Source organism: Amblyraja radiata, chromosome 10 (genome assembly GCF_010909765.2).
Source record: "Amblyraja radiata isolate CabotCenter1 chromosome 10, sAmbRad1.1.pri, whole genome shotgun sequence".
Lineage (NCBI taxonomy): Eukaryota > Metazoa > Chordata > Chondrichthyes > Rajiformes > Rajidae > Amblyraja > Amblyraja radiata.
This window is the reverse complement of record NC_045965.1, coordinates 16,811,673-16,838,909: the sequence shown is the minus strand read 5'-3', so window position 1 is coordinate 16,838,909 and position 27,237 is coordinate 16,811,673. Positions and strand designations below refer to the sequence as shown.

Below are 27,237 nucleotides of genomic sequence, written 5' to 3'. Positions count from 1 at the left end.
CACCCCCCCACCACATAAAATCCCTCCAAACTAACTGACTAACATTTATGCAATGATTCTCTGGGGAGGAGGCAGCCGCTCCAGACTTTTCAAGCCGCCCGCGCTACCTACCTAATCTACGCTAAAAATCTTCCATTCGGAAATCCGAAAAATTCCGAAATCCGACAAGTGTCTGGTCCCAAGGCTTTCGGATAAAAGGTTGTGCACCTGTATATGAAAAGCACTTTTGCTTCTCAATATTTTAAAATCTATTTCATAATGCTAATCATGAGTCTATAAAATAACTAATTTTCATAGTATACATTATAGTATACATTGGTGAAATGCAACGTTTGGATAAAATGCAGAGTTGTGTTAACGGCCACAATAATATTATTCCTTTGGAACCTATGGCTGTTCTGAGGCCATGCATCAAACTGCAGTCACTTTACTAAATGATAACTACAAATCCTGTCTTTGATATTAAACGTCAAATTCCTTCAAAACTGCTGAACAGCTGTCAGCAAGCTAACAATTCAAGCACAATACTGGAGTATTATTCCCATGAGGTAAAGATAAAAGAATGACAAGGGAAATGTTACACCCAAGCTGGGATTTATAGATCTTGATGCGGGCTGCTCGCTCACACTATGAATCCTCAAACAAGAAACGTATGCCACTTCTCCCGAACATTATCTGCGTTCCTTTGTTCTGCTCGCTCTGTATCCTTCATAAGTTTAACATTCTTTTCTAAACCTGATACCGATCAACTTGCACGCCTATAATTTGCACAGCAATCTTTTCTGTACTGATGTTCACAATGTTGTTAATTTTTATTCTGCTCATCACACTGCTGGCATTATTTTGGGATTTAATAATTTTGCACTTTACAGGACTGACATAGAAGGGGACAGGGCAACCACAGACAGCGGCAGCATTCATAGACAGGTCAGGAGATATCAGATGGCAGAGAGCATTCCTGAAGTTTTAACAGAATGCAGTTCTTTGTTGGAATTCCCTTTGCACATTGTACCCAGGCAAGATGTTTCTTCACAACTTCCATAAACAGAACAGAGAAAACTTGCTTCATGCCATTGGAGAAACATAGACCACAATACAGTACAGCACAGGAACAGGCCCTTCGGCCCATAATGTCTGTGCTGAACTCGATGCAAGGACCAAATCTAGCTGCCTGCACATAACCAATATTTGTCCAATCCCAACATTTCCATATGCCTATCCAAAAGTGCCACTACCGTATCTGCCTCCACCACCATTCCTGGCAGCATGTTCCAGGCACTCACCCGCTGTGTAAAAGGTTTGCCCTGCACATCTCCTTTAAATTTTACTCCTATTACCTTAAAGATATGCTGTCTAGTAATTGAAATGTCCATCCTGAGGAAAATAGATTGAGTCCACCTTATCTATGCAGCTCATAATTTCATCTATCAGGTCTCCCCACAGCCTCTGACATTCCAGAGAAAACAATCTAAGTCTGTCCAATTTTGTGAAGCATCCATTCTTGCTTTAATTTTATTCATTGTGGAGATGATAACATAAGAAATATCTGGGAGTTAAGTTTTAAACAGGAATTCAAATGTTTTATTTTATAGAAAGGTTTCTCTATCATGTGATCTTTCACTTTATCCATATGATGATGAGTGACCAGTTCCTTTAATTTCTCAGTGAAATGAACTGATTATTTTAGTTTAAAAAAATGCTCATAATTGCACCTGAGAAAATAAACGCAGAGCTTTAGCTCAACCACCATCAAGTGGAAGACATATTTATTTTTTATATAGTGCCTGAACACAATATTAAATCAATTCCTTGCACTATCTTCTCTTCAGGTATAGTATAATGCAGGACTCAGTCTTAGGTGCTCACTGCTTTCAACAGCAACAAGGGAAAGCCCCCATTTATTACTCCATTGTAGATTTGATTAACATTCCAACAAATGTCTGATCATCTATAGCCTCCAACTAAATTATATGAGCACACAGAAGCAAACTGCCAAGTATTCAGTAAGTATTCAGCTGAAGAAGGAGGCTGAAAGTTCTTCTACATGACTTACCTTTGACAACCCTGGCCACTAAGAAGATTATAGAAGCCCAGCTCACACTGACTACAGTCTCTGCCCATGACATGACTTAAGCACTCGCATAGACCCGTGATCTGGTTGCAGTTTCTCTGCTGGCCCACTGTGCCATAAGGAGAACAGTTACAAGCTGGAAGAGAAAATAATACATTGCATGAATGGGTTAATGAAAGATACTTTTTAAGATTGCTGGTGGGGCACAAGAGAAACTCAGATAGAGCAGCGTGCAACAATATCATTTTTAAGAATGTCAAAGTACCCTTCTCCATTTCTCCACTTCTCCAGAAATGGAAACGCAGTGATTTACTGCCGACACACAAGAATGCATTTATACAGTGCTTTTGGTGTTGCAAAATATTCAAAGGCATTTTATATCTTCCTGCCTGATATGGGAGAATTTGAAATTCGTTAATTTCACTGAGATTATAATAAAAGTATTTTTAAAGAAATAATTTGGATTAGTCTAGGTTCATTTAATGGAAGCAAAGACTCACCTTTGCATTTTTCAGATGGAATTGGATTTAATGCATTCCCATAAAATCCATCTTTACATTTATCACAATAGAAACCATCAGTGTTGTAGGTGCATTTTTGGCATTTTCCGGTCAGCCGATTACAGTTCCCTACAGCATTTGGATCGATGTTATCGCTACAATGGCACAGTTTGCATGATCTCGGAGGCTCTTCTCCTAAGGGGTCACCATAGTATCCATCATCGCAAAGTTCGCATCTTTTACCTGAAAGATAATGCATTACCATCAGTAATTAAAAAAAACGCAAATGTGGGATATCTGCAACAAAAATGAGTTGCTGAAAATATTCAGCAGATGAGGGAGCATTTTGTGGCAATTGTAATAGACAATGTTTTAGATTGATGGCCTTTCATCACAACCATAGTTATTCTGGAGAAGTTATTCTGGAGAAAATGTTGCTAAAAAAGGTGCCTGGAATAATGGAATACTCTTTTGAAGAGTCTCGACCCAAAACCAATGTAAATACTCCAGACAAGCTAAGTGAAAAACCAAGGTAACAACTTTCTATAATTAATCAGCACGATGTACAAGAACAATTTCAATAAATATAAATCACTTCTTTTTTGAGGAACTCACCAGTGGTCCCCACAGGGCAGTTTGTGCACACGATATTTCCAGTTTTCGGCACCATGGCACAGCTTGAACCACTTGGACATGGACATGGCTTACAGGCATCAGTGCCACCGACTGTAGGGTCACCATAGTATCCATCCTTACACCGCTCACAATTTGATCCTGCTGTATTATCCGTGCAGTAACATTCACCTGTGTGCCAGATTAAAAGAAAGTTCATTATCCATGTACGAACATAATAATAATAATAATAATAAATTTAATTTAATGTCTTTATTATAGCGCTTTTCTAAGACTCAAAGTCGCTTTACAATAGTAACAGACAATAGCAAACGGAGAAGCGGCGAACAAACAGCGCCAGCGTCTTCTCCGGGCAGCACATAAAGAAAGAATACAGACATAACAATAATAAAGACATTTAAACATAAAAACATCCCCCCACAATGGTTCCCATTATGAGGGAAGGCACAAAGTCCAGTCCCCATCCCCAGTTCACCCATAGTCGGGCCTATTGAGGCCTCCACAGTTGCCTCCACGGAGGCCTGATGTTCCAGGCCGTTCTCGCCGGGTGATGGTGCTCCAGCGTCGGGAGAATCCTCACAGCGGCATGGGAACCCTGGAACGGCCGCTTCCGCACTGGAGACCGCGGCTTCCGAAGCCAACAAGGCCGCGCCGGATGGAGCTCCACAACTGGTGATCTCGGGAAATACATTCTGCTTTTGTTACTGGTATTAAATAGATGCTACAATATGAACCACCCATTTTTTTCACTTGCTTCCACTGATCTCTCTTAAGTAAATACATCTTCCCAGGATGATTTGTCCAAATTTTAACCAAAATCAAGGTGGAATAGGCCAGCAGCATTTAAAATACCAATCTGAAAACTAAACCGTAAAGATTTAACAGATTAGAAAATCTTTTTAAAAATCTTCCAGGATGTCCCAAGCTGATCAACCCAAAAGTGCCTTAACGTGATAATGATGGGACTACATTTTTGAATTGCCACTACTACTCTCACGATATTAAGTATCAAGTTCCAGGATCTGAGCCCAGGAAAAGATGCCACCAATGAGAGCACTGACATTTACTATAAAACGTGTCTATTTAAACATATTCTAAAATGTGAATGTTCAAGATAAAAAATTAAGTGGTAGTTCCTTGAAAACTCAACTCCCGCCAATTTAATTTACGTCAAAGATAAATACATTCAAAATTTGAAGAACATTCATTGGAAGCTGTGGGTATAATTAATGTTTAAAATAGGATAACAGATTCTCACAAATGCTCAAATGCACTGTCAGTATATCTGCAGACATTTATTGATAGATTTAATGCCTGACCAAAGACCACCCAGATACAATATCAGAAAATGACAGTTAGCAAACTGCAATAAATAACAGCTTCTGCAAAAGGTAGGAAAAATAATTAGCGAGAAAAGCATTAATGTTATAACAGGGCTGCCAACATTGGGTGAGAGTTGGGAGTGAGAAATTGCGAGAGACCAAGCCCAAGGGAGTATAGCGACCGGGCCGGGGGGGGGGGGGGGGGGGAAGGTTGTCCCCCTCCCATTGGTATGGAACATTTGCATTTTTCAGCTTGAAATTGTGCAATATGGTGCATACTGTAGCGAGTCTTTTAACTTACACTTGAATGCAATATATATGCTTTAAATTGGATTGGAGCGTTTTTGAAAGGGGGGAGGCTGTGCGATCACTGATCACTGGCCTTGGGGGTACCCGGTGAGGGAGTGGAACAACCGAGTGGGGAGAGGGTGTGGAAGAAGGGTGTCCCCCCTCCCAGGGTAGGAACGTTTTGAAATTTGATGTATTAAAATCATGTTTTAGTGCACTGTAGAAGTATGATTTCAATGTTTTTTGTATGAAGTATTTTTAAGCGGTAACTTTTTAAGGGGTAACTTTATCCACACAAAGGGTGATGGGTGTATGGAACAAGCTGCCAGAGGAGGTAGTTGAGGCAGGGACCATCCCAACATTTAAGAAAAAGTTAGACTGATACATGGATAGGACAGGTTTGGAGGTATGGACCAAAAGCAGGTGGCGTAGCTGGGACATGTTGGCGGATGTGGGCAAGTTGCACCGAAGGGCCTGTTTTCACACTGTATCACTCTATGACTACATTATACCTCCACCATGCATGAATGCTTCAAAATCAAGTGATCGAGTTTTATTGCCATATACTCAAGCATAGAAACATAGAAAATAGGTGCAGGAATAGGCCATCGGCCCTTCGAGCCAGCACCGCCATTCAATATGATCATGGCTATTCATCTAAAATCAGTACCTCTTTCCTGTTTTTTCCCCGTATCCCTTGATGTCGTTAGCCCCAAGAACTAAATGTAACTCTCTCTTGAAAACATCCAGTGAATTGGCCTGCACTGCCTTCTGTGGCAGAGAATTCCACAGATTCACAACTCTATGCGTGAAGAAAGTTTGTTCTCATCTCAGTCCTAACTGGCCCCCCCTTTATTCTTAAACTGTGACCCATGGTTCTGAGCGCCGCCAACATCGGGAACATTTTTCCTGCAGTTACAGTAAGTGAAAATCTAGCAGGCAAGCAGGATGCTTTCACCAACCACCCCCATTTGAAGTCCACTATCTTCCACCGTATCTACCCAGTGCTTGGTACTTACTTCCAGCAGCCACTGGTTGTCCTCCAGGATGCACCGAGCCGCAGCCTGATCCATGCTGGTCACCTGGGCGAATTCGGCACAGAGACTCACACGGCAGCGGCGCAACGCTTCGACGCCTCCGATGGCCCGGGACTCTCGCACTGAGGCTGCTCCATGGCCGGAGCTGCAGTGAGCAACTCGCCAGCCCGGAAAACACTCTCCAGCCCCGCTCCCCGTCCGCATCTGTCCCCGCCGCTGCTTCCGCTTCCAACACCCGCGGCCCATGCAGTTGATATGTGTTTTGAAATTTTCGTTGATCACAGAATTTCTCACAACAGAGCGAGAGAAATTTGTGATCAGCGTGAGAATTTGGTGAAATGCGCGATTCTCACGCTCAATGCATGGGAGTTGGCAGCCCTGCCTCTCTATCCCCCTCTCCCCTCTCTCTCTCTCTCCCCCTCCCACCTCACTCTCATCCCTCTCTCCCCTCCCCCTCTCTCTCTCCTCTCTCCCGTCTCACTGCTCTCACTCTCTCCACTTCCCTCTCTCTTCTCTCTCCCCCTCTCTCTCTCTCTCCTCTCTCTCCCCCCTCTCACTCTCCCCTCTCACTCTCCCCTCACTCTCTCCCCCCCTCTCTCTCTCCTCTCTTCCCCCTCTCTCTTCCCCCTCTGGTTTGCAATGGAACTTATTATTTAAATTATGTGAAGCACTTTGGGGTCAATGCAAGTTGACTTAAAATGTGCTATATAAATAAAGTTTACTTACTTACTTACTCCCTACCACCTCTCTCACCCTCTCTCTCGTCCCCTCTCTCCTCTCTCTCCCTTCTCTTTCCCCTAACTCTCTCTCCCCTCTCTTTCCCCTAACTATCTCTCCCCTCTCTTTCCCCTAACTCTCTCCCCCCCCTCTCTCTCCCCCTCTTTCTTCTCTCTCTCCCACCTCTTTCTCCCTCCCTCTCTATCTCTCCCTCTCTACACACCCTCCCCTCTCTCTCTGTCTCTCCTCTCACCCTTCCCCCCCTCTCTCTCTCATCTCTCTCTCCCCCATTTCTCCCTCCCACCTCACTCTCCCCCTGGCTCTCCCCCCTCTCTTTCTCATGTCTCTATCTCCTTTCTCTTTGCCCCCCCCAACTCTCTCTTTCCCCCTCTTTTACCACCCCTCTCTCCCATTCTCTCCACCCCCTCTCTCTTCCCTCTTTCTTCCCTCTCCCTCTTCTCTATCTCCATTCACGCCCCCTCTGTCTCTCCCCTCTCTCTCTCCTCTCACCCCCCTCTCTCCCCCCTCTCTCTTCCCCCACTGTCTCCCTGTCTCCTTCCCCTCTCTCTCTCTCCACCTCCCTTTGAGAGTCTGTCCCGGCACAGAGACTCTCGCGGAAGCGGCCCGACGGCTCCACGGCCCGGGACACTCGCACTGTCCGGAGTGCTCCATGGCCAGAGCAGCAGCGAGCGACTCGCAGCGCCGCAAACACTCGCAAGTCCCGGCTCCCCGCATCTGTTCCCGCAGCTGGTTCTGCTCCCATCCCTCCTGCAGCCCCTGCTCTCCAACACCCGCGGACCATGCAGTTTATCTGAGTTTTTAAATTTTCGTTGATCACAAAATTTCTCACCACTGAGCGTGAGAAATTTCTGATGAGCGTGAGGGCGTGAGAGTTTGCTTGAGGGCGTGAGTCTCACGCTCAAAGCGTGAGAGTTGGCAGCCCTGGTTATAAAGCAATTGACTGATCGACAGATGATCACAGCCTCAATAAATTTATTTTGATGTATGGAACAACTTCATAACTTTATGAGTCGTAGGAGCAGAATTAGGCCATTTGGTCTATCATGTGTACTCCGTCATTCAAGTCAAGTCAAGTCAAGTATCCTTTATTGTCATTCAGATTTTTCAGTCCGAACGGAATTTCGTGCCGCAGTCATAACATAGAATAAAATAACAAAACACACAATAAACACAGATTTAACATCCACCACAGTGAGTTCACTAGGTCCTCCTCACTGTGATGGAAGGCAAAAGTCTTAAAGTCCTTGTCTCTTCCCTCCTTGTTCTCTCTCTGCGCTGAGGCGATCCAGGCCTCCGTTGTTGTGACCCCGCCGGGTGATGGTAAGTAAGTCCCGCTGCTGAATCCGAGCTCCGCGAACGGGCCGGTTCAAACTCCATGACCCGGGGCGGTCGAAGCTGCCACCCTCCAGTCCAGCGGACGAAGCTGTTGTTGCGGGAACTCCGGAAAAACAGGTCACCAACCTGTGACCTGCGAGCTCCCGACGATGTCGTCCACTGGGCCTGCGGCCGAGCCTCAGAGGCTCCGAAGTCGGGTCGTTGCCGCCGCCGCCGCAATGCCACCACAGCCCCGAAGTTGGTCAGCCTCGCGTTGGTAAGTCCTGGCTGGCTCTGCCTCCGGAGCCTCGAGATCGGTCCCAGTTGGAGGCCGCCAGCTCCGCCATTAGGCCTCAGCGCAGACGGAGACGGGGGATACAACAAGAAAAGGTCGAATCCCCCCAAAGGAAGAGACTAAAACATGTTTCTCCCACTCCCCCCCCACACATACACAACCTAAATAAACTAAAATTAACTAAAACAGAATAAAACAAAAAAGAAAAGAAAAAACAAACGGACTGCAGGCGAGCCATGGCTGATCTATCTTTCCCTCTCAATCCCATTCTCCTGCCTTCTCCCCAAGCTAATCAAGAATCTGTCAATCTCCACTGTAAAAATACTCAATTACTTGGCTTCCACAGGTGTCTGTGGCAATGAATTCCACCAATTAATCAGCTTCTGGCTAAAGAAATTCCCCATTTCCTTTTTAAAGGCACATCTTTTTATTCTGTGTTTGTGCCCTCTGGTCCTAGACTCTCCCACTATTGGTAACATCCTCTTCACATCCACATCCAGGCTTTACATTATTCAGTAGGTTTCAGTAAGATTTCTCCTCATCATTCTAAACTCCAATGAGTACAGGCCCAGTGCCATCAAATGCTCCTCTAACCCGATCATAGCCGGGATCATTCTCGTAAACCTCCTCTGGACCCTCTTCAGCACATCCCTCCCCTGACATGGGGCCCAAAACCATACAGTACTCAAAAAGTGGTCTGACCAGTGCTTTATAAATCATCAGCATTACATCCTTGCTTTTACATTCTAGTCCTCTCGAAATGAATGCTAACATTGCATTTGCATTGCTTACTATCGATTCAACCTGTAAATTATTGTTTTGGGAATCCTGCATCCGCACTTCCATTCCCTTTGTACCTCAGACTTCTGAATCCTCTCCCAAGTTAGAAGATAGTCTATGCCTTTATTCCTACTACCAAAGTGTATGGTCGCAGACTTTGTTCCGCTGTATTCCATCTGCCACTTCTTTGCCCACTCTCCCAACCTGTCCAAGTCATTCTGCACACACCCTGATTCCTCTACAATACCCGCCCCTCCACCTATCTTCGTATTATCTGCAAAGCCATCAATTCCATCATCCCAATCATTAATATACAACGTGAAGAGTAGCGGACCCAACACTGACCCCTGCCAACCAGAAAAAGCCCTCTTTAGTCCCACTCTTTGCCATCTGCCATTCAGCCAACCTTCTATCCATGCTAGTATCTTCCCTCCAATGCCATGAAGAAAATTAGTGAGTCATTGAAAAGACATGGGAAAACTTTCAAATAAATTGAAGCAATTTTTTGAGATAATCACCACAATACTTTGGGAGCACTTGCTGCAATGTCTTTTACATCATTAACATTCATGATAACGGCAGGCAAATACTGCCAATTTATACAGCATACCCTTCAGAAAAAGGGATCACTTCTCTAATACCTTGCTTTCAACGATACTCAGACTTGGGCAGTATGCACATAACCAAAGGTGTTATTAAGGATAAGAGCACATGAATGAAATAAATTGACTTTATTTTTTGTCCCATTTAGATCTTTGTTTCACTGTCGGGGCTACATCAGAGGGAATGATTCTCATCAACCTATACAGGATAAGTATATAGATTGATGTGAATCTTTCCCCCTGATGTAGCCCCGACAGCGAAGCAAAGATCTAAATGGGACTAAAAATAAAGTCAATTTATTTAATTCATCTACACTATAAATGAATTAAACTGGCAAATGCAAACAGGCACCCACCAGGCTAAGAATATGATATTATATTGGCAGAAATAAGAAATAGAGGAAAATATACAAAAGGTTGAAGGCTGGGAACACCATTGCATAAAACATTGGAACCTATTTTCACAAGATTTTTCCAGCACAAACTCTCCTCACTCACCACTTTCAGGATCGCAGGTATTACTATGTGCATTACAGCTGCAGGGCACACAGGGACTGAATGAGCCGCGATCAGGATCATCCCTCCTGTAACCCAAAGCGCACTGTTCGCAGAACTGCCCCCGATATGCAGTTGGGCAAGTGCATTGTTCCACCCACTCAGCAGGGCTTCCGGAGCCAGGCCGAGCACTATGCAGAGTTACGTCATCTAAGTAGCCATGGCCTGCAAGGGAACAGACAAATGTTTGGCAACAAATAACCTAACATTCACTGCCATGCAAATATTTGAACAACAGTAGCAAAAGGTAATCATACTCCAAAACAATGAAAACATACAACAAAATTAAAGACTTCAACATAAACTGCTCATGTTCATAAGATCATAAGTGATAGGAGCAGAATTAGGCGTTCAGCCAATCATCTACTCCACCAGTCAATCATGGCTGATCTATCTCTCCCTCCATTCTCCTAACCTCAGACACCCGTATTAATCAAGAATCTATCTATCTCAGCCTTAAAAATAACCATTGACTTAGCCTCCACAGCCTTCTGTGGGAATTATTTCACCACCCTCTGACTAAAGGAATTCCTCCGCATCTCCTTCCTAAAGGAACATCCTTTAATTCTGAAGATATAACCTCTGGTCCTAGCCTCTCCCACTAGTGGAAACATCCTCTCCACATCCACTCTATCCAGACCTTTCACTATTTGGTAAGTTTCAATGAGGTCCATCCTAATCCTTCTAAACTCCATCGAGTAGAAAGTTTCCTCACTCAACTTCTCTGCTTCTTTTCATCAATAAAAAATGCTTCAAAGCTGTGCCATTTCAATAAAATTTTAGTCATGCAAAGAAATCCTTTCCTTCCTGGCTCAACATTAATTTTTCCATACCCATTTGCGAAATAATAACTAATGTTTCTTGAGATTAAAAGAAAATTACGTTGCTTTGGAGTAAAAAAGAAATGTTTTAGATGTTTGATTGAAGTGTGATTGATTAATCTCACTGTGAAATGGACTAACAAAGCACTCAGTTGTGTTAAACTGCCACATCAAAGCAATAGAACCACCTCACATCTATGGTCAGATCCAAACACTTGAGAGAGCTCAGGAGAAATTAAGGGCACTAAAATCAGACCAGTTCACTAGACTGGAGAGCTTGCCTTCACAACTTTTCAAAAGTAGGTGGCAGCGGTGATAGTGGACGCTTTCAAGATGTTTGTCTAAAATTCCCTTGATTTTTGAACTAGTCCCAGCAGACTGAAGATGAGAAATATAACACCACTTTTCAATAAAAGAAAGGCGGGGTGAGGGGGAAATGCAATGAAGCAATATGATTTTCCTGATTAGTTGTCAGCAACGTGGACCTAGCAGCAGCGTGGATATAAAATTATACCATGATTAGAGTAAACATGCTTTTAAGAAAGGGAAATTGTGTTCGAGAAATCTACTGTGCGATTATTGAGAATGTAACTAGCTAACTAGATGAAACAAGTGAATTTACTATTTCAAATAACACTTGACATGCAAATGTATGGCAAAGATTTGTTACATACAATTACAGCTCACAGGTATTGCAACATTATGACATGGATAAAGGATGGGTTGGTTAAAAGCAGCAAAAACAAGGTAAGAAAGAGAGGAGGTCGACAAAAATGCTGGAGAAACTCAGCAGGTGAGGCAGCATCTATGGAGTGAAGGAATAGGCGATGTTTTGGGCCTAGACCAGTGGTTCCCAACCTTGTTTTGGCCATGCCCCACCTAATCACCTCTAAAATCCTGATGCCCCCCCCCCCCCATGTGGTGATATATAATTCTTATCATTTAAAAAGTGAACTCCGTTTCAGCTGAAGAAGCTTAAAACGCCAATACCTTGGTTTAAACAAGCTTCAAAAGAACATGGCATCCATGAAAAAGAAAAATGAAATAAACAAAAGACAGTTAAAGTTCTGAGCAAGAAATTACTAAAAAATTGTTTAAAAAAAGAAAAATCAAATTGCCCCCCTTAAAAATCAAATTGCCCCCCTGTGGGGCGTACGCCCCACGTTGGGAACCACTGGTCTAGACCCTTATTCAGAGAAAGATAGAAAGGTGGTAATTACAAGTTCAATGCCATAAGGTACAGCATTGAGCTCCCAACTTTTCACAATTTATATTAATGACTTTTTAAAAAGACAATGAGACATATCCACGTGTTCATTGCATAGAGATAAGTAGGATATTGAAAGCAGGATTGGGACATTTAAAGATTAAGTTGGTAAGACGATGACAGATGAAACATAATGTGCACTAAATATGAAGTTATTAACTTTGATAAAAATTAGGGTTAAATGGTACAATGTCCTTTACAAATGTTTTGGAGTGCAAAAGGCAATAACGGTATTATTTTACTGTTTTTTTCTGAGACAAACTTAGAAGACTAGATATGGTTTTGGTCTCCATATTGAAGAAATTATGCAGTTGTCTTGGAGTAAGTGCAGCATATTCATTTTACTTATTTCTAAAAAAAAAGGATAAGGGACTGGGTAAGATTGTACTAAACCCCACAAAGTAAAGGAGGATAAGAATCTCAATCCAAAAGATTCCAAAAGAGATTAAGAGTGTTAATCTCTTTTGGAATCTTGGAGACCCTAGATTCTAAAAGAGATCAATATTGTAAATGTTGTGGAGCCATTTCCTAAAGCTGGAGAATATGGAATTAGGGGAAGTGAATACAGATATAGGGATTGATGATTAGGATGGAAATGAACAGAATATATACTCTGTTACAGATCTTTGGAGTTCTCTACTTACAGGGCTAGGTCATAAGGTCATAAGTGATAGGAGCAAAAGTAGGTCATTCGGCCCATCAAAACCAGTCCACCATTCAATCATAACTGATCCATTTCTCCCTTCTAACTCATTCTCCTGCCCATCTCCCCATATCCCCTGACACCTGTACTAATCAAGAATCTATCTATCTGTGTCTTCAAAATATCCATTGACATGGCGTCCACAGCCTTCTGTGGCAAAGAATTCCACAGGTTCGCCACCCTCTGACTAAATAAATTCCTCCTCATCTCCTTCCTAAAGGAACATCCTTTAATTTTGAGGCTATGACTTCTCATCCTAGACTCTCCCACCAGTGGAAACATCCTCTCCACATCCACTCTATCCAAGCGTTTCATTATTCAGTAAGTTTATCCAGGCCTTTCACTATTCGGTAAGTTCACGCAAGCCTTTCACTATTTGGTAAGTTTTGATTGCGTTGGGTTGTGATTGTGCAATACTTCAAATACAATCAAATCTTAGACCAGCAGACCTACGAATCAAGGAAAATGGGAATTTACAGAAAAATAGTTAATGTGCAGAATCACCCATACCGCATTGACAGGCAAAGGCTTACGGACGATGTGGTCTGTTTCTGTTTCAATTTCTTGCACTTTATGTGCATTGTCAACTGTGCTGCAAACTTCTTGGGAGTACTTACTATTTTTGTTGTATGTTCCACGAATTTTAATAGCTGTCAGATTGTGAAGAAGCCTTTGAAATTCAAAAGAGGAAAGTTGAGGCCTCCAGGGATAACTTGTCACTTCATGAAGTCTGCAAATAGACAAAAAATGCATTTCAAACATTGTACATTTCCAGGTTACAAACAAAAGCACCCACGACTTCAGACCAGGTTTAAAAAAGACTATTTATTTTGGGTATTTTACAAAGCTATAAGCTTCTATTGAATTGGATTGTGTAAAGGAAAGCAGATTCATACAGGTGGTGAGCAGTCTGTTCCTAATAAAACAGATATTGCTTTGAACACATGAGACTGGGTGGTCCAGAGAAAGACATCAAGTTTTCACTTCCAAAACGCAGCATTCAATTTAGCAGAAGCAATATGCTTTAAATTATAACTGTCATTTCCTTTTTTGGATTGATAAACAAACATACACCAATAAAGTTACAGAATGGGCTAAAGTGCAAATGCAGATCAAGCAACTCTTCCTGTAACTTCCCTAGGGGTAGTGCAGGATAAATGAAAAAACATAGAAATACTCGGATTGTATTCAGCATTTCTTCCCTCCCTCCCACACATCTAAACTATACATTGTCACTATGGTGTGTGGTCTACAAATATGATAACCATTTCAATGCTGCAACTGAGGAGTTATGCGCTTGTCTCACTTAGGCAATTTTTCAGGCGACTGCTGACGACCTGAAAAACCGGCGACTGTCAAAGTGGAACACACACACACATCGCATCCTTCACCCGTTAGGCAGGCGGGGGACAGGGCAAGCGGGGGAAGCGCAGTCTGAAATTCACACGGTGCAAAGCCAATGTGACACACACACACACCGCGATGAACAGGAAGATTGATGCTGTAATTAAGACGGTGAAAGCAGTGTACGGGAAGGGTCACATAAGTCCTTTAAAAAAGGGGGGGAGAAGGAGTGGAGACAACTTTTAAGAAGCTAGAGATACACGGCTGTGAAGCTCGGCGGAAATTAACATTACCGGTCAGTTATCCTTGGTTCTGAAAACTACTGCTTATGTTTTTTTTCCCCCAATGAGCCAATGAAATTCACCGGTCAGCATCGGCTACAACCTACGAGAACCTACGAGAACCTTCGACCTCCTGGGAACCCACTAGGACCTCGTGGTGACTTCTCGCTACTCTCCATGGTGGCTTCATTCTGATCATGCTGAAAAATTTGCATAGTCGAAAACATTTATTAAGTGGTACAGGCCCATTAGGTTTCCAACAAAGTGTGCAAGACTCCACTGCTCATTAATAAGCTACCAGAGTGTAATGAGTACATTTGGACTGCTGAAAACTGTAAAGTGCAGAACAGTTTCTATGCAATTCATCCTCGTTAGACATTCAGCTCAGATTTTAATGGCTCTGACAATAGTATCATTATGTTCTGTATTCTATTTCACCTGAAGACGTAGTTCTGACGGCTTTCTGTGGGAAACTGGTTTCCCTGAGCAATTAATGGGGCTGTCACTCTCAGGCCTGCTCCTTCCAGCACGATATCCTCAGCTGATAAACGGGTGTCTGTCTTGTCCACGTGGAAAGTGAAAGAGAGGTTCTGACCATAACTCATCAGCTGATCACCCAAAAAATTTGCTGGGGAAAAACAAAAGTGGGAAATTAATTACTCCGTGTGTAAGAGTCTACGATTGTGATGCAGTTTTTAAAATGCACATTAGCCTTTGCTTTCAGATCTTCAACTTTTACTGCTGATTTCATGAAAATAGTTCCACATTATGAAATAACAATTATCAAATCAACTCTATTCATTTTCCCGGGGGAAAAAAGAGATAACAATTTGTGGATTTATTTAATTTACATACCAGGAGCAATGTAGTAAATGGGAAAATAATCATTAGAGATCACAGAGATGTCACGCCTCACTGGAGACAATTGCAGCTGAACCGCAGCACCATCTTGCTGTTCAGCCCACCATCCATCATCACCTGCAAAGAGACAAATAAACAAGCTCTTAACATCATATTGCAAGCACAGCAATGTACTGGCCTCAGGCCTATCATGAGTTTTTTTTAAAGAACTACAACTACCATGCTGGCAGCTGCGATTTTCATTTATGCATCACTATTAACTTCTAAAACACCCAAAGATGTTTTACTAGAGCACCAGTGAATAAACAAAATGTTGATATTATCCTAATATCACATTTGATATCAGATGGCAGATGATCAGATATGTGATCAAACAGGCAAATTTCAAGATGATTCTTAGAGAAGGATAAAAGAGCAGAGGTTTAAGGAAATTCCAAGGACTTGAAAACAGAGAATAGCCACTAAATGTGTTGGGGATAAGTTAAAGGATAATCAAGAGGTCACAGCTAACAGAACAGAGATATTGCAAAGGGCTTAAGGACATTATGCAGTTAAGGAGGGATCAGACCCTAAAGAAGAGGAACTGGATCGGAGAGATACTTGAAAATAAATGAGAATTTGAACCTTTTGAGGAATTGTTTTACTGGAATCTATAAATTGTTAAGAATATCAATAATTGGGGCGATGAGGGGTAGGATGCAGCATATCTTGGAGGTGCCTCACAGCCTCCTTCACTCCAGGGAAAACAGATCGGGCCTATCCAATCTTTCTTCTAATTCAAGCAACATCCTGTGAATCTTTTCTGTACTCTCTCTAACCTACTCACATCTTTCCAGTAATGTGGCAACCGGAACCACATTCCAACTGCAGCCCAATCAGCATTTTATACAACTTTAATATGATGGTCTAATCTTGCATTGATCAAAGGAGACAAGCAAGCCCTCCATCACCAACCTATTGACCAGTGTTACCACTTTTAGGAAACTATGTACTTGTACCCAAAGGTCTCTACGTTCAACAACACTCCAGAGGTCCCTGCTATTCTCTGTTTATGTCCTGCCCTGATTTAATGCCCCCAAATACTTTCTTCATACTTATTAAATATAAAATACATCTGCCATTCCCTTGTCCACTTTCTCAGTTGATCTGCATCCTGTTGTAACCATAAACAGCCTTCTTCTCCGTCTACTATACCATCAATTTTGGTGTCATCTGCAAACTTATTAATCATGCCATATTCATGCTCATCCGAGTCGTTAAGTACATGACAAACAGCATGGGACTCAGTGTTGATCCCTGCTGCACAACACTGGTAACAGGTCTCCAACCTCCTACCACAACCAAACCAATTTTGTATCCAATTCGCTTTCTCACCCTAAATCCCATGTGTTCCAACTTTTCAGATCAATTACATGCGAGACCTTGTCAAAGACCTTGCTAAAGTCTTTGCGGACAACCTCTACTACACTGCCCTCATTAATCCCATTGATCACCTCTTCAAAACAGTCAATTATAAGGTGCTTCAAGTCACTATCACCTAATCACAGGCAATTAAAGGAGGGTGATAAATGATGGCCTTCCCACTAATGCCAAAGAAATACATATTTAGAAAAAATATAAGTCCTGCATGCCATCATTAGAAATCTGATTGTATGAATACAAACAATGCTCCAGATTAAGATGGCCAAGAGGTTGGAATAGATGCAAGTAATGTTGATGAGGATGGCAAAAGTTGGAGATGCTGCCGTACCTCCAAGTTTGAGAGTGGAAATGACATCAGACCTGAAGGAGCGGGAGCAACACCAGAAGAGAAGTAACAGCTACCAAATGGAGTTAACATGACACTACAAATGGAAGCTGAGTAGTCAGCAATTTAGTTGGAGTAGATTCAAGGGAGATGGAAATAGGAGAATGCTGCAAAATCTGAACTGATGCTGAGAACTTTGGAAGTCTGGCCCAAGAGGAATGAGGGCAGCAGCAGATTATTTTGACTAGATGATCACAATCTTAATGACAAAGTTATCCGTGAATATCTAACACTTTCTATTGGGTAGGGAGTATTTTGCAAATGAGAACAGAACAGAGAACAGAGGTTGATTATGGAATTCTGCAGTTCTGAGCAGGATCTGATTGTGCTTTATAGTCATAAATGACTAAACAGGTTGTTCCTTACATCTGTTCGTCAGCATTCCCAACGGTTCTACATTACTCACGGTGAAATTAGAGTAATGGTTTTAATAGGCATAGGATGTTAATGGAGAGAAAGAGACTGACAATCAGATATGTAGTTGAAGGCACATCATGGTGAATGGAAAAGCAAAGATTAGTTAATTGAGATTATGGAAAGGCAGAAGTGAATTGAAAGGTCAATTCTGCTTAAAAAACAGGACAGATATAGGAGGCGGTAGGACTGGCTGGCAGAGGAAGGATGTTGGTGGAGACAGGTAAAAGGAAATGATCAAAGCCATCCTGTGTTTGAAACAATTATTAGCAGCAAGTCTATGTGAGCTGTGCTGTTGGAACCCAGTTTATTGTCACGACATATTTACTTGGCAGTTCACCAAGAAATCAGTGAAGCAACTAAAAGAATTAATATAAAGTATAATATCTACATGAAAATACGTCCATTTATAGTTGGTTCATGACATGTTTGACAAAAACAGTTCACAGAAAATGTAATCATTTTTCATCAAGCAAAGTTTCAACTGGGGCATGACCTGGGTGTCGTTATATTTACCAACTCAGGCTCAAATCATTTTCAAAGTTCAGCAAAACAGAGTTTTGAGTATCAAACGTTAAAAATCTCATTAACACCTTCATCAAAGCTTGACGTGATCTGCTCTATTCTGTAGCCCTCTGCTTTGTTACAAACAGATGAATGGCCAAAGCAGAAGCAGGCAGTGCAGCCATGGTCGTTCTGGGGGTCCAGGTTGAAGAACCCAGGCTTGCATCTACAGAAAAAAGAAAGATCATTCTTGTAAACATACTTATCGATAATCAAATTGTTGATTTTATGAATAAATAATCAATGATTCAGATAATGCAATTCCCAAATCAACTGTATATACAATCTTTACATGTATTTGTTTTGTGACCTTCAATCCTTTACCCTCAATCAAGGCAAGCCTCAATTAACCTGATTTAATTCATGCAAAGAGTTTTCTCCTTCATAAAGGAACTTAGCAGATATTGGTTTACACTGAAAATAGACACAAAATGCTGGAGGAACTCAGTTGGACAGGCAGCATCTCTGGAGCGAAGGAATGGGTAACGTTTCGGGTCAATAACTTCAATTTTCCAGGCCCCCACTCCCTCATCTTTACCCAATTCACACACCCTTCGTCTCTTCAATTACTTCCGTTCTCCAGGCCCCTACTCCCTCATCTTTACCAGTCTGAAGAAGGGTCTTGATCCAAAACATCATCCATTCCTTCTCTCCAGAGATGCTGCCTGTCCCACTGAGTTACTTTAGCAATGTGGTGATGAACAATAATTTCAAGCCAGTCTTATACAAAATGAAGATGACAGAGGGCAGTCACTGATGTAGTTACTTTGATGTACAAACCAGCTGCTGGAAGATTCCACATATCCTGGGCAAGTTTTCAACATGTGACAAAGCTGCAGAAATTGGACCTATCAACTGAAGTTGTTCAATTTAAGAAGTTAATCTAAAATTCAAAGCAACATTGACTTTGAGGGATGGTGTTAAATGACGAATAACTAAGGTAAACTGATGACATCAAACATGCGGAGAACATAGAGAAAAGATAACACAGCTGGACAAGTTCCAGATCTTTAAAATGTTGAGACATGGTTGCAGATGCATGCAAGCTATTTGACTTGGAGTGTGTCCAAAATAAGGAAATAGATTTCAAATTAATCGGCATCGAGTGAGAAATGAAATGAATGTTTCTCAATAGTGGATATCGCGAATGGACTGTGATCCAGTTAAGACACTGTCAGCAAAAATGTAAAAATATCTGCATCTATAAAGCAGCCTTGCAACCTTGGGAAATGATTAATGAATTCCTTTGAACAAAGTTCAGGTTAAAACGACTATTTGAAAACAATTTACCAAACAATAAGCCAGTATATAATTATTTAAATGTAAATACATTACAATACAGGAAATGTGGCAGCCAAGCCAAATTATATTACATATTTTAGCCTATTTTTGCTTTTTTATCTATATTTGGATTTTTATTAAAAGCATAGGATTACAATTCTGTAAAGAAAAAGCAACCCAGGAAAGACTGCTAGACGAGTCATTTGTTAAGAGATCCCCCAAGTCAATTCAAACCATTGTATTTACTCAGTTCCAAACACCAATGCAAAATTTAATCACAGGGGAAACAGGACCCACCAGCTGCCAGATCATAGAGTCAGATTACCTTCTGATATTTGCAAGTGAAAATCAACAAAAAAATTTGACCGAAAGATTTAGGCTGATACTCTTACAAATCTTGTGGAATCCAAATTCCTGCAGGCACCAAGATTTGAAGGCAATTAAAATACACCCTTCTTCAATAGTGAATAGATGTAAAATCTTTGTGTGAAAAAAAAAAGAATCATTTGATATGTTGGTCCTTAAATGGATCCCTTCTTAAAATTATTAAAATGAACAAAGCTAAATTAACCTCTTCTTCCAACAGAAACGTTCTGAAATAAGGTGACAACTATTCTTCAAAGATCAGTGACCACCACCTTACTTTTCCCTTCTAGTGCTGCAGAAATGAAGTAAAGCCTCTTAGTATTAGAATCATAAAATTAAGAAAATACAGGTGCCGGCTATTTAGCCCATTGACCTTTTTTTAAGAACAAGTCAGTTGATCTCCCATCCCCCAAATAAAACCCACCTACCGTTTTCATTATTTCAGAAGTATGATAGCCATAACTGTATGATAGCCATAACTGAACCTGTTTCAAGCAGTGCATTTCAGATCCTATCTACTTGGTGTACGAAAAAAAATCTTATCTCAACTCTTCTTTTGCCATCTTCCTTAAATCTGGGGCCTTTTGAATTGTTTCTACATTTTGTCCAGACGCTATGAACTTTGATTGACAATTCTCAAATTCCATCTTGGGTATTTCAGGCTTAAGATGAACAAAATCAACTTCTCGGTTACCATGAATCATTTTAGAAATCCAATGCCTTTATATCGATCCCTCAATTTAAAGTTGCAAACATCTTTCCTTTGGCACTCTGTGCCTCTTATCCATAGAGCTTCAAATAACATATGATACATTAACACACAGTTCAATTTGTGCAGAACCTTCATCTATTTGCACACACTTACTCACCTCCTACCAGCTTGTAATGGTATTTGCCCCTGTACTTCTGTACACTTGTACCCATTGTATTACATTGCCAGTTTTCTTCCTTTCACTTTGCATTTGGCATTAAATTACTTCAATCATGACCACATCTGATCTTTAGCAAGTATTTTTGAAAACTCATGTACACAACATACACTGGATTGCCCTCAACCATCTCTGGTTTCCAAAGAACAATTAATTTACTTATGTAGAATTTGCCTTTCATCTATTTAACTTACTTTTCTTTATTTATGCATACAGTACTTGCCTAAGTAACTATTAATTTATCTTTCAGATTTTAGCTTCTAGCAATATCCTTGCTGAAGTTAATTGTTAGGCCAGTTTGTCCTCGCATCCCTTTTCAACAAATTGGAAATTTCTAATTCTCCAGTCCTCTGGTACACTCGATTATTAAGATGCATTGATAAATTGTGGCCAAAATTAAATTCTTACCTCCCTAAGAAATGATTTATATCTTTAATAAAAAGGAATAATAGTACTAACAAGAAAAGCATATGTGATTATGGAGAATAAAGAAGTGAACGGACAAGGATGGGCCCGGCGGCCAAGCGAGGAGGGCAGTCTTTGGAGAGCCGTTGCCCGCTTGAGTGCCAGAGGTCGGTCGAGAACGTACCGGCAAGAAGAACGAAGAGGGACCCGGCGTGTGGTGGGGGGGGGGGGGGGGGCAGGGGGGGAAGGAAGAGGGACCATCGGGACTATATTGAATACTTTTGTATCTTTGTCGGTGCCCTATACGTGACAACCTTTTGCATAATACCATTAGTTTCAATATAATTATGGAGAGGGTCAGAACTGGACCTAGGGTTGAGATTTTTGATTGGAGAAAGGCTAACTTTGAGGAGATGCGAAGGGATTTAAAAGGAGTAAATTGGGACAGTTTGTTTTATTGGAAAGATGTGGAAGAGAAATGGAGTACATTTAAAGGTGAAATTTTAAGAGTACAGAATCTTTATGTCCCTGTTCGGTTGAAAGGAAATAGTAAAAATTGGAAAGAGCCATGGTTTTCAAGGGAAATTGGACACTTGGTTCGGAAAAAGAGGGAGATCTACAATAATTATAGGCAGCATGGAGTAAATGAGGTGCTTGAGGAGTATAAAGAATGTAAAAAGAATCATAAGAAATAAATTAGAAAAGCTAAAAGAAGATATGAGGTTGCTTTGGCAAGTAAGGTGAAAGTAAATCCAAAGGGTTTCTACAGCTATATTAATAGCAAAAGGATAACGAGGGATAAAATTGGTCCATTAGAGAGTCAGAGTGGACAGCTATCTGCAGAGCCAAAAGAGATGGGGGAGATATTGAACAATTTATTTTCTTCGGTATTCACCAAGGAGAAGGATATTGAATTATGTGAGGTAAGGGAAACAAGTAGAGTAGCTATGGAAACTATGAGATTCAAAGAAAAGGAATTACTGACACTTTTGAGAAATATAAAAGTGGATAAGTCTCCAGGTCCGGACAGGATATTCCCTAGGACATTGAGGGAAGTTAGTGTAGAAATAGCAGGGAAATAGCAGGGAAATATTTCAAATGTCATTAGAAACGGGAATAGTGCCGGAGGATTGGCGTACTGCGCATGTTGTTCCATTGTTTAAAAAGGGGTCTAAGAGTAAACCTAGCAATTATAGACCTGTTAGTCTGACGTCAGTGGTGGGCAAATTAATGGAAAGGATACTTAGAGATAATATATATAAGCATCTGGATAAACAGGGTCTGATTAGGAACAGTCAACATGGATTTGTGCCTGGAAGGTCATGTTTGACTAATCTTCTTGAATTTTTTGAAGAGGTTACTCGGGAAATTGATGAGGGTAAAGCAGTGGATGTTGTATATATGGACTTCAGTAAGGCCTTTGACAAGGTTCCTCATGGAAGGTTGGTTAAGAAGGTTCAATGGTTGGGTATTAATGGTGGAGTAGCAAGATGGATTCAACAGTGGCTGAATGGGAGATACCAGAGAGTAATGGTGATGGTTGTTTGTCAGGTGGGAGGCCAGTGACTAGTGGGGTGCCACAGGGATCTGTGTTGGGTCCACTGTTGTTTGTCATGTACATCAATGATCTGGATGATGGTGTGGTGAATTGGATTAGTAAGTATGCAGATGATACTAAGATAGGTGGGGTTGTGGATAATGAAGTAGATTTTCAAAGTCTACAGAGAGATTTATGCCAGTTGGAAGAGTGGGCTGAAAGATGGCAGATGGAGTTTAATGCTGATAAATGTGAGGTGCTATATCTTGGCAGGACAAATCAAAATAGGACGTACATGGTAAATGGTAGGGAATTGAAGAATGCAGGTGAACAGAGGGATCTAGGAATAACTGTGCACAGTTCCCTGAAAATGGAATCTCATGTAGATAGGGTGGTAAAGAAAGCTTTTGGTGTGCTGGCCTTTATAAATCAGAGCATTGAGTATAGAAGTTGGGATGTAATGTTAAAATTGTACAAGGCATTGGTGAGGCCAATTCTGGAGTATGGTGTACACTTTTGGTCGCCTAATTATAGGAAGGATGTCAACAAAATAGAGAGTACAGAGGAGATTTACTAGAATGTTGCCTGGGTTTCAGCAACTAAGTTACAGAGAAAGGTTGAACAAGTTAGGGCTTTATTCTTTGGAGCGCAGAAGGTTAAGGGGGGACTTGATAAAGGTCTTTAAAATGATGAGAGGGATAGAGTTGACGTGGATAAGCTTTTCCCACTGAGAGTAGGGAAGATTCAAACAAGGGGACATGACTTGAGAATTAAGGGACTGAAGTTTAGGGGTAACATGAGGGGGAACTTCTTTACTCAGAGTGGTGGCTGTGTGGAATGAGCTTCCAGTGAAGGTGGTGGAGGCAGGTTCGTTTTTATCATTTAAAAATAAATTGGATAGTTATATGGACGGGAAAGGAATGGAGGGTTATGGTCTGAGCGCAGGTATATGGGACTAGGGGAGAATACGTGTTCGGCACGGACTAGAAGGGTCGAGATGGCCTGTTTCCGTGCTGTAATTGTTATATGGTTATATGGTTATAATTGTGTATTGTATGCAAAACAAAGAACTTCACTGTACCAGGCACATGTGACAATAAATTATCAATCAATGCACACAACAATTTCATGGAATTTATCATAGGAAAACATGTCATTCATCACGGAAAGTCAATAATGAAGCTTCAGAAACTAAAACTACCCAATCCTCAAGCCGAAAAGTTGGCTCATTGGTAGCTGCTATCAATGTTAGTTGAATGAGAAATAATGGTACCCTGCAGACAAGGTTTTTACCCTGATGACAGGTTGTACCCTTTTTACAAGCTAGAAACTGAAAAAAACGTTTCTCTCTCAATAATTTCACCTTAATGATACGTAAAAGATCATGCAAGGAAGATGATTGAGCCAATGCAGTTGGGGGACAGAGAAAGGGTGAGAGGAAAGGCAAACCCGTGTTAACATGTGGAGATTTGCCCATAATCATAATAGAACTATAATTATTAAAGGAAAGGAGGAATTCGGGTGAAGAATGTTATTCAGTGGCAAGAATGTACAAATCACCAGCACATGAACAAGCTGAAGCAAGAGTAACAAAAACAGGTAATATTTATACACATCCATTAACAGATCATTCCAAGACACTACGTGGAAATGCGATCAAATTATTAAATTTGACACAGCTAAATGTGTTACATAAGGGCAGATGACCAGTGCTTGGATAAAGTAACTTTTAGAGGTTTGACATAAAGAAAGATAGGCAGAGATAGATGGAGGAAAAAAAATCAGTCCCTCACATGCATTCCAGAGCTAATAATATAACAACAGAAGCCGTAGCCACCGAAGTTAGATCAATTAAATTTAGATATGATCACGTTAAAATGTTTCTTCAGAACTGCTATAGGTCTATTAATGGGGAAACCAGGAGAACATGAGGTATAAAAGAAAACCAAGTATAAAGAGCAACATGAAGCCATTTGAGAAGATGCGTGCGCATAATAATAAATAGATATGCCCCAGCGATGGAAATAGAGTTGTTAGAAACGACCGCAGATGTGCCACGGGTTAACTAACTTCTATAAATTACACCTTGGTACTGCTAAGTGACAAAATAATTAAGGAGAGGGTGGGGGGGGGGGTGGGGGGATGGTTCTGATAGGATTGTTCTATTGGGACCTGGCATGGGCCCAATGGGCTCCTTCTGTTATTATAAATAAACTAAACTAACTTACCTCTCACAGTTGAATCCCTCCACATTATTCTTACATACGCAACGTCCAGTATCGACACTGCATTCTGCTGTACTACCAGAAGGATTACAGGCACATGATCTATCAGAAGAAAAAGCACATTAAACTTACAAGGTACACCAGATGAGCTATGCGACATTATCACAATTATGTGCAAAAGAAAACCAGTAGGCTAACATTGGTTTAATCAAAGGGCAAACAAACAATGTGAAATTCTAAAATGCGCATGAAAAATGCCAAAAATATTCAACAAATTATGCAGCATTTATGGAAAATCAGTAATATTTCAGATCAGCGACTTTTGTTAGAAGCCAACAATCAGAAGGCAAAATCCGATGGGATGGCGGTGACAAGCACATTGTAACCACAGATCCCTTATTATACAAAGTTTAGGTAACAAGAGTCTTACAGTGTGGAAACAGGCCCTTCAGCCCACACTGACCTACATGTCCCATCTACACTAATCCTGTCTGTGTTTGACCCATATCCCTCTAAACCTGTCCTATCCATGTACCTGTCTAAATGTTTCTCAAACGCTGTGATAGTACCTGCCTCAACTACCTCCTCTGGCAACTCGTTCCATACACCCACCACCCTTTGTGTGAAAAAGTGACCCCTCTGGGTTTCTATTCAATCTTTCCCCCCTCACCTTAAACTTATGTCCTCTGGTTCTTGATTCCCCTTCCATGGGCAAGGGATTCTGTGTGTCTACCTGATCTATTCATCTCATGATTTTTTACACCTCTATAAGATCACCCCTCATCCTCCTGTGCTCCGAGGAATAGAGTCCTACCTGCACATCCTCTACCAATAGCTCTGACACAATACTCTAAATGCAGCCTCACCAATGTTTTGTGCAACATGATCTCCCAACTTCTATACTCAATTCTCTGACTGTTGAAGGCCAATGTGCCAAAGGTTTGACCACCTTATCTACCTGTGATGCCACTTTAAACAAACTATGTACTTGCACGCCTAGATCCCTCTGCTCTACAATACTCCCCAAAGCCGTGCCATTCACTGTGTAGGCTCTGCCCATGTTAGTATTTCCAAAATGCAACAGCTCACATTTCTCTGTATTGCATCAAGCATTCCTCAGCTGACCTGTCCAACCAATCCAAAATCCTGCTGCAATTTATGACAATTAATGAAAATTAAAAAATAACAAGACGCATGAAATCCGAAATAAAACAGAAATTGCTGGGAAAACTTTGCAGGTAGGACAGCAACTGCGGAAGAAGAAACAGTTAACATTACTGGTCCGAGGCTGTTCTTCAGAACTGGGAAAGAGTATTTTCAAGAGAAAGCAAGATAGAATGGTAGAAATATACATCACTGTCAGCGGGTCAGGCAGCCACCTGTGGAAGTAGAAATAGTTAATATTTCAGGTCCAGAACCAGCTCTCAAAAAAAGAAAACCATCAGTTTTCAATAACTGTTTAAGAAGGAACTGCAGATGCTGGAACATCGAAGGTAGACAAAAGTGCTGGAGAAACTCAGCGGGTGTGAAGTGAATCTATGGAGTGAAGGAAATTGGCAACGTTTAGGACCAAACCCCTTCTTCAGACTGATGTAGGTGGGGGGCGGGAAGAAGAAAGGAAGAGGAGGAGCCAGAGGGCTGAGGGAGAGCTGAGAACAGGAGGAGACAGTGAGGGCTACCTGAAATTGTAGGTCAATGTTCATGACGCTGGGGTATAAACTCCCCAAGCGAAATATGAGGTGCTGCTCCTCCAATTTCCGGTGGTCCTCACTCTGGCCATGGAGGCGGCCCAGGACAGAAAGGTCAGATTCGGAATGGGAGGGGGAGTTGAAGTGCTGAGCCACCGAGAGATCAGGTTGGTTATTGCGGACCGAGCTGAGGTGGTCGGCGAAGCGATCACCAAGCCTACGCTTGGTCTCACCAATGTAGATCAGCTGACATCTAGAGCAGCGGATGCAATAGATGAGGTTGGAGGAGGTGCAGGTGAACCTCTGTCGCACCTGGAACAATTGCTTGCGTCCTCGAATGGAGTCAAGGGGGGAGGTAAAGCGACAAGTGTAGCATTTCTTGCGGTTGCTAGGGAAAGTGCCCGAGGAGGGGGTGGTGTGGGTGGGAAGGGACGAATTGACCAGGGAATTACGGAGAGAGCGGTATTTGCGGAAAGCAGACAGGGGAGAAGATGGGAAGATGTGGCAAGTGGTGGGGTCACGTTTTGAGGTGGCAAAAATGACGGAGGATTATTTGTTGTATGTGACGGCTAGTGTGGTGGAAGATGAGGACTAGGGGGACGAGAGCAG

At 41.6% G+C, this 27,237-nt stretch overlaps 1 protein-coding gene across 1 annotated transcript in view; it reads right to left on the bottom strand.

The window, feature by feature from the left end:
* lamc1 (laminin subunit gamma 1) overlaps window positions 1–27,237 on the bottom strand; it is a 185,857-nt gene that overhangs the window by 34,515 nt on the left and 124,105 nt on the right. Inside the window, exons 7-15 of the mRNA XM_033028193.1 lie at window positions 24,944–25,042; window positions 18,227–18,363; window positions 15,407–15,529; window positions 14,990–15,179; window positions 13,544–13,656; window positions 10,079–10,300; window positions 3,187–3,375; window positions 2,572–2,814; window positions 2,054–2,207 (exon numbers count right to left, since the gene is read on the bottom strand). Of these exons, the coding sequence (XP_032884084.1) occupies window positions 2,054–2,207; window positions 2,572–2,814; window positions 3,187–3,375; window positions 10,079–10,300; window positions 13,544–13,656; window positions 14,990–15,179; window positions 15,407–15,529; window positions 18,227–18,363; window positions 24,944–25,042 (1,470 nt within the window). The remainder of the gene's footprint in view (window positions 1–2,053; window positions 2,208–2,571; window positions 2,815–3,186; window positions 3,376–10,078; window positions 10,301–13,543; window positions 13,657–14,989; window positions 15,180–15,406; window positions 15,530–18,226; window positions 18,364–24,943; window positions 25,043–27,237) is intronic.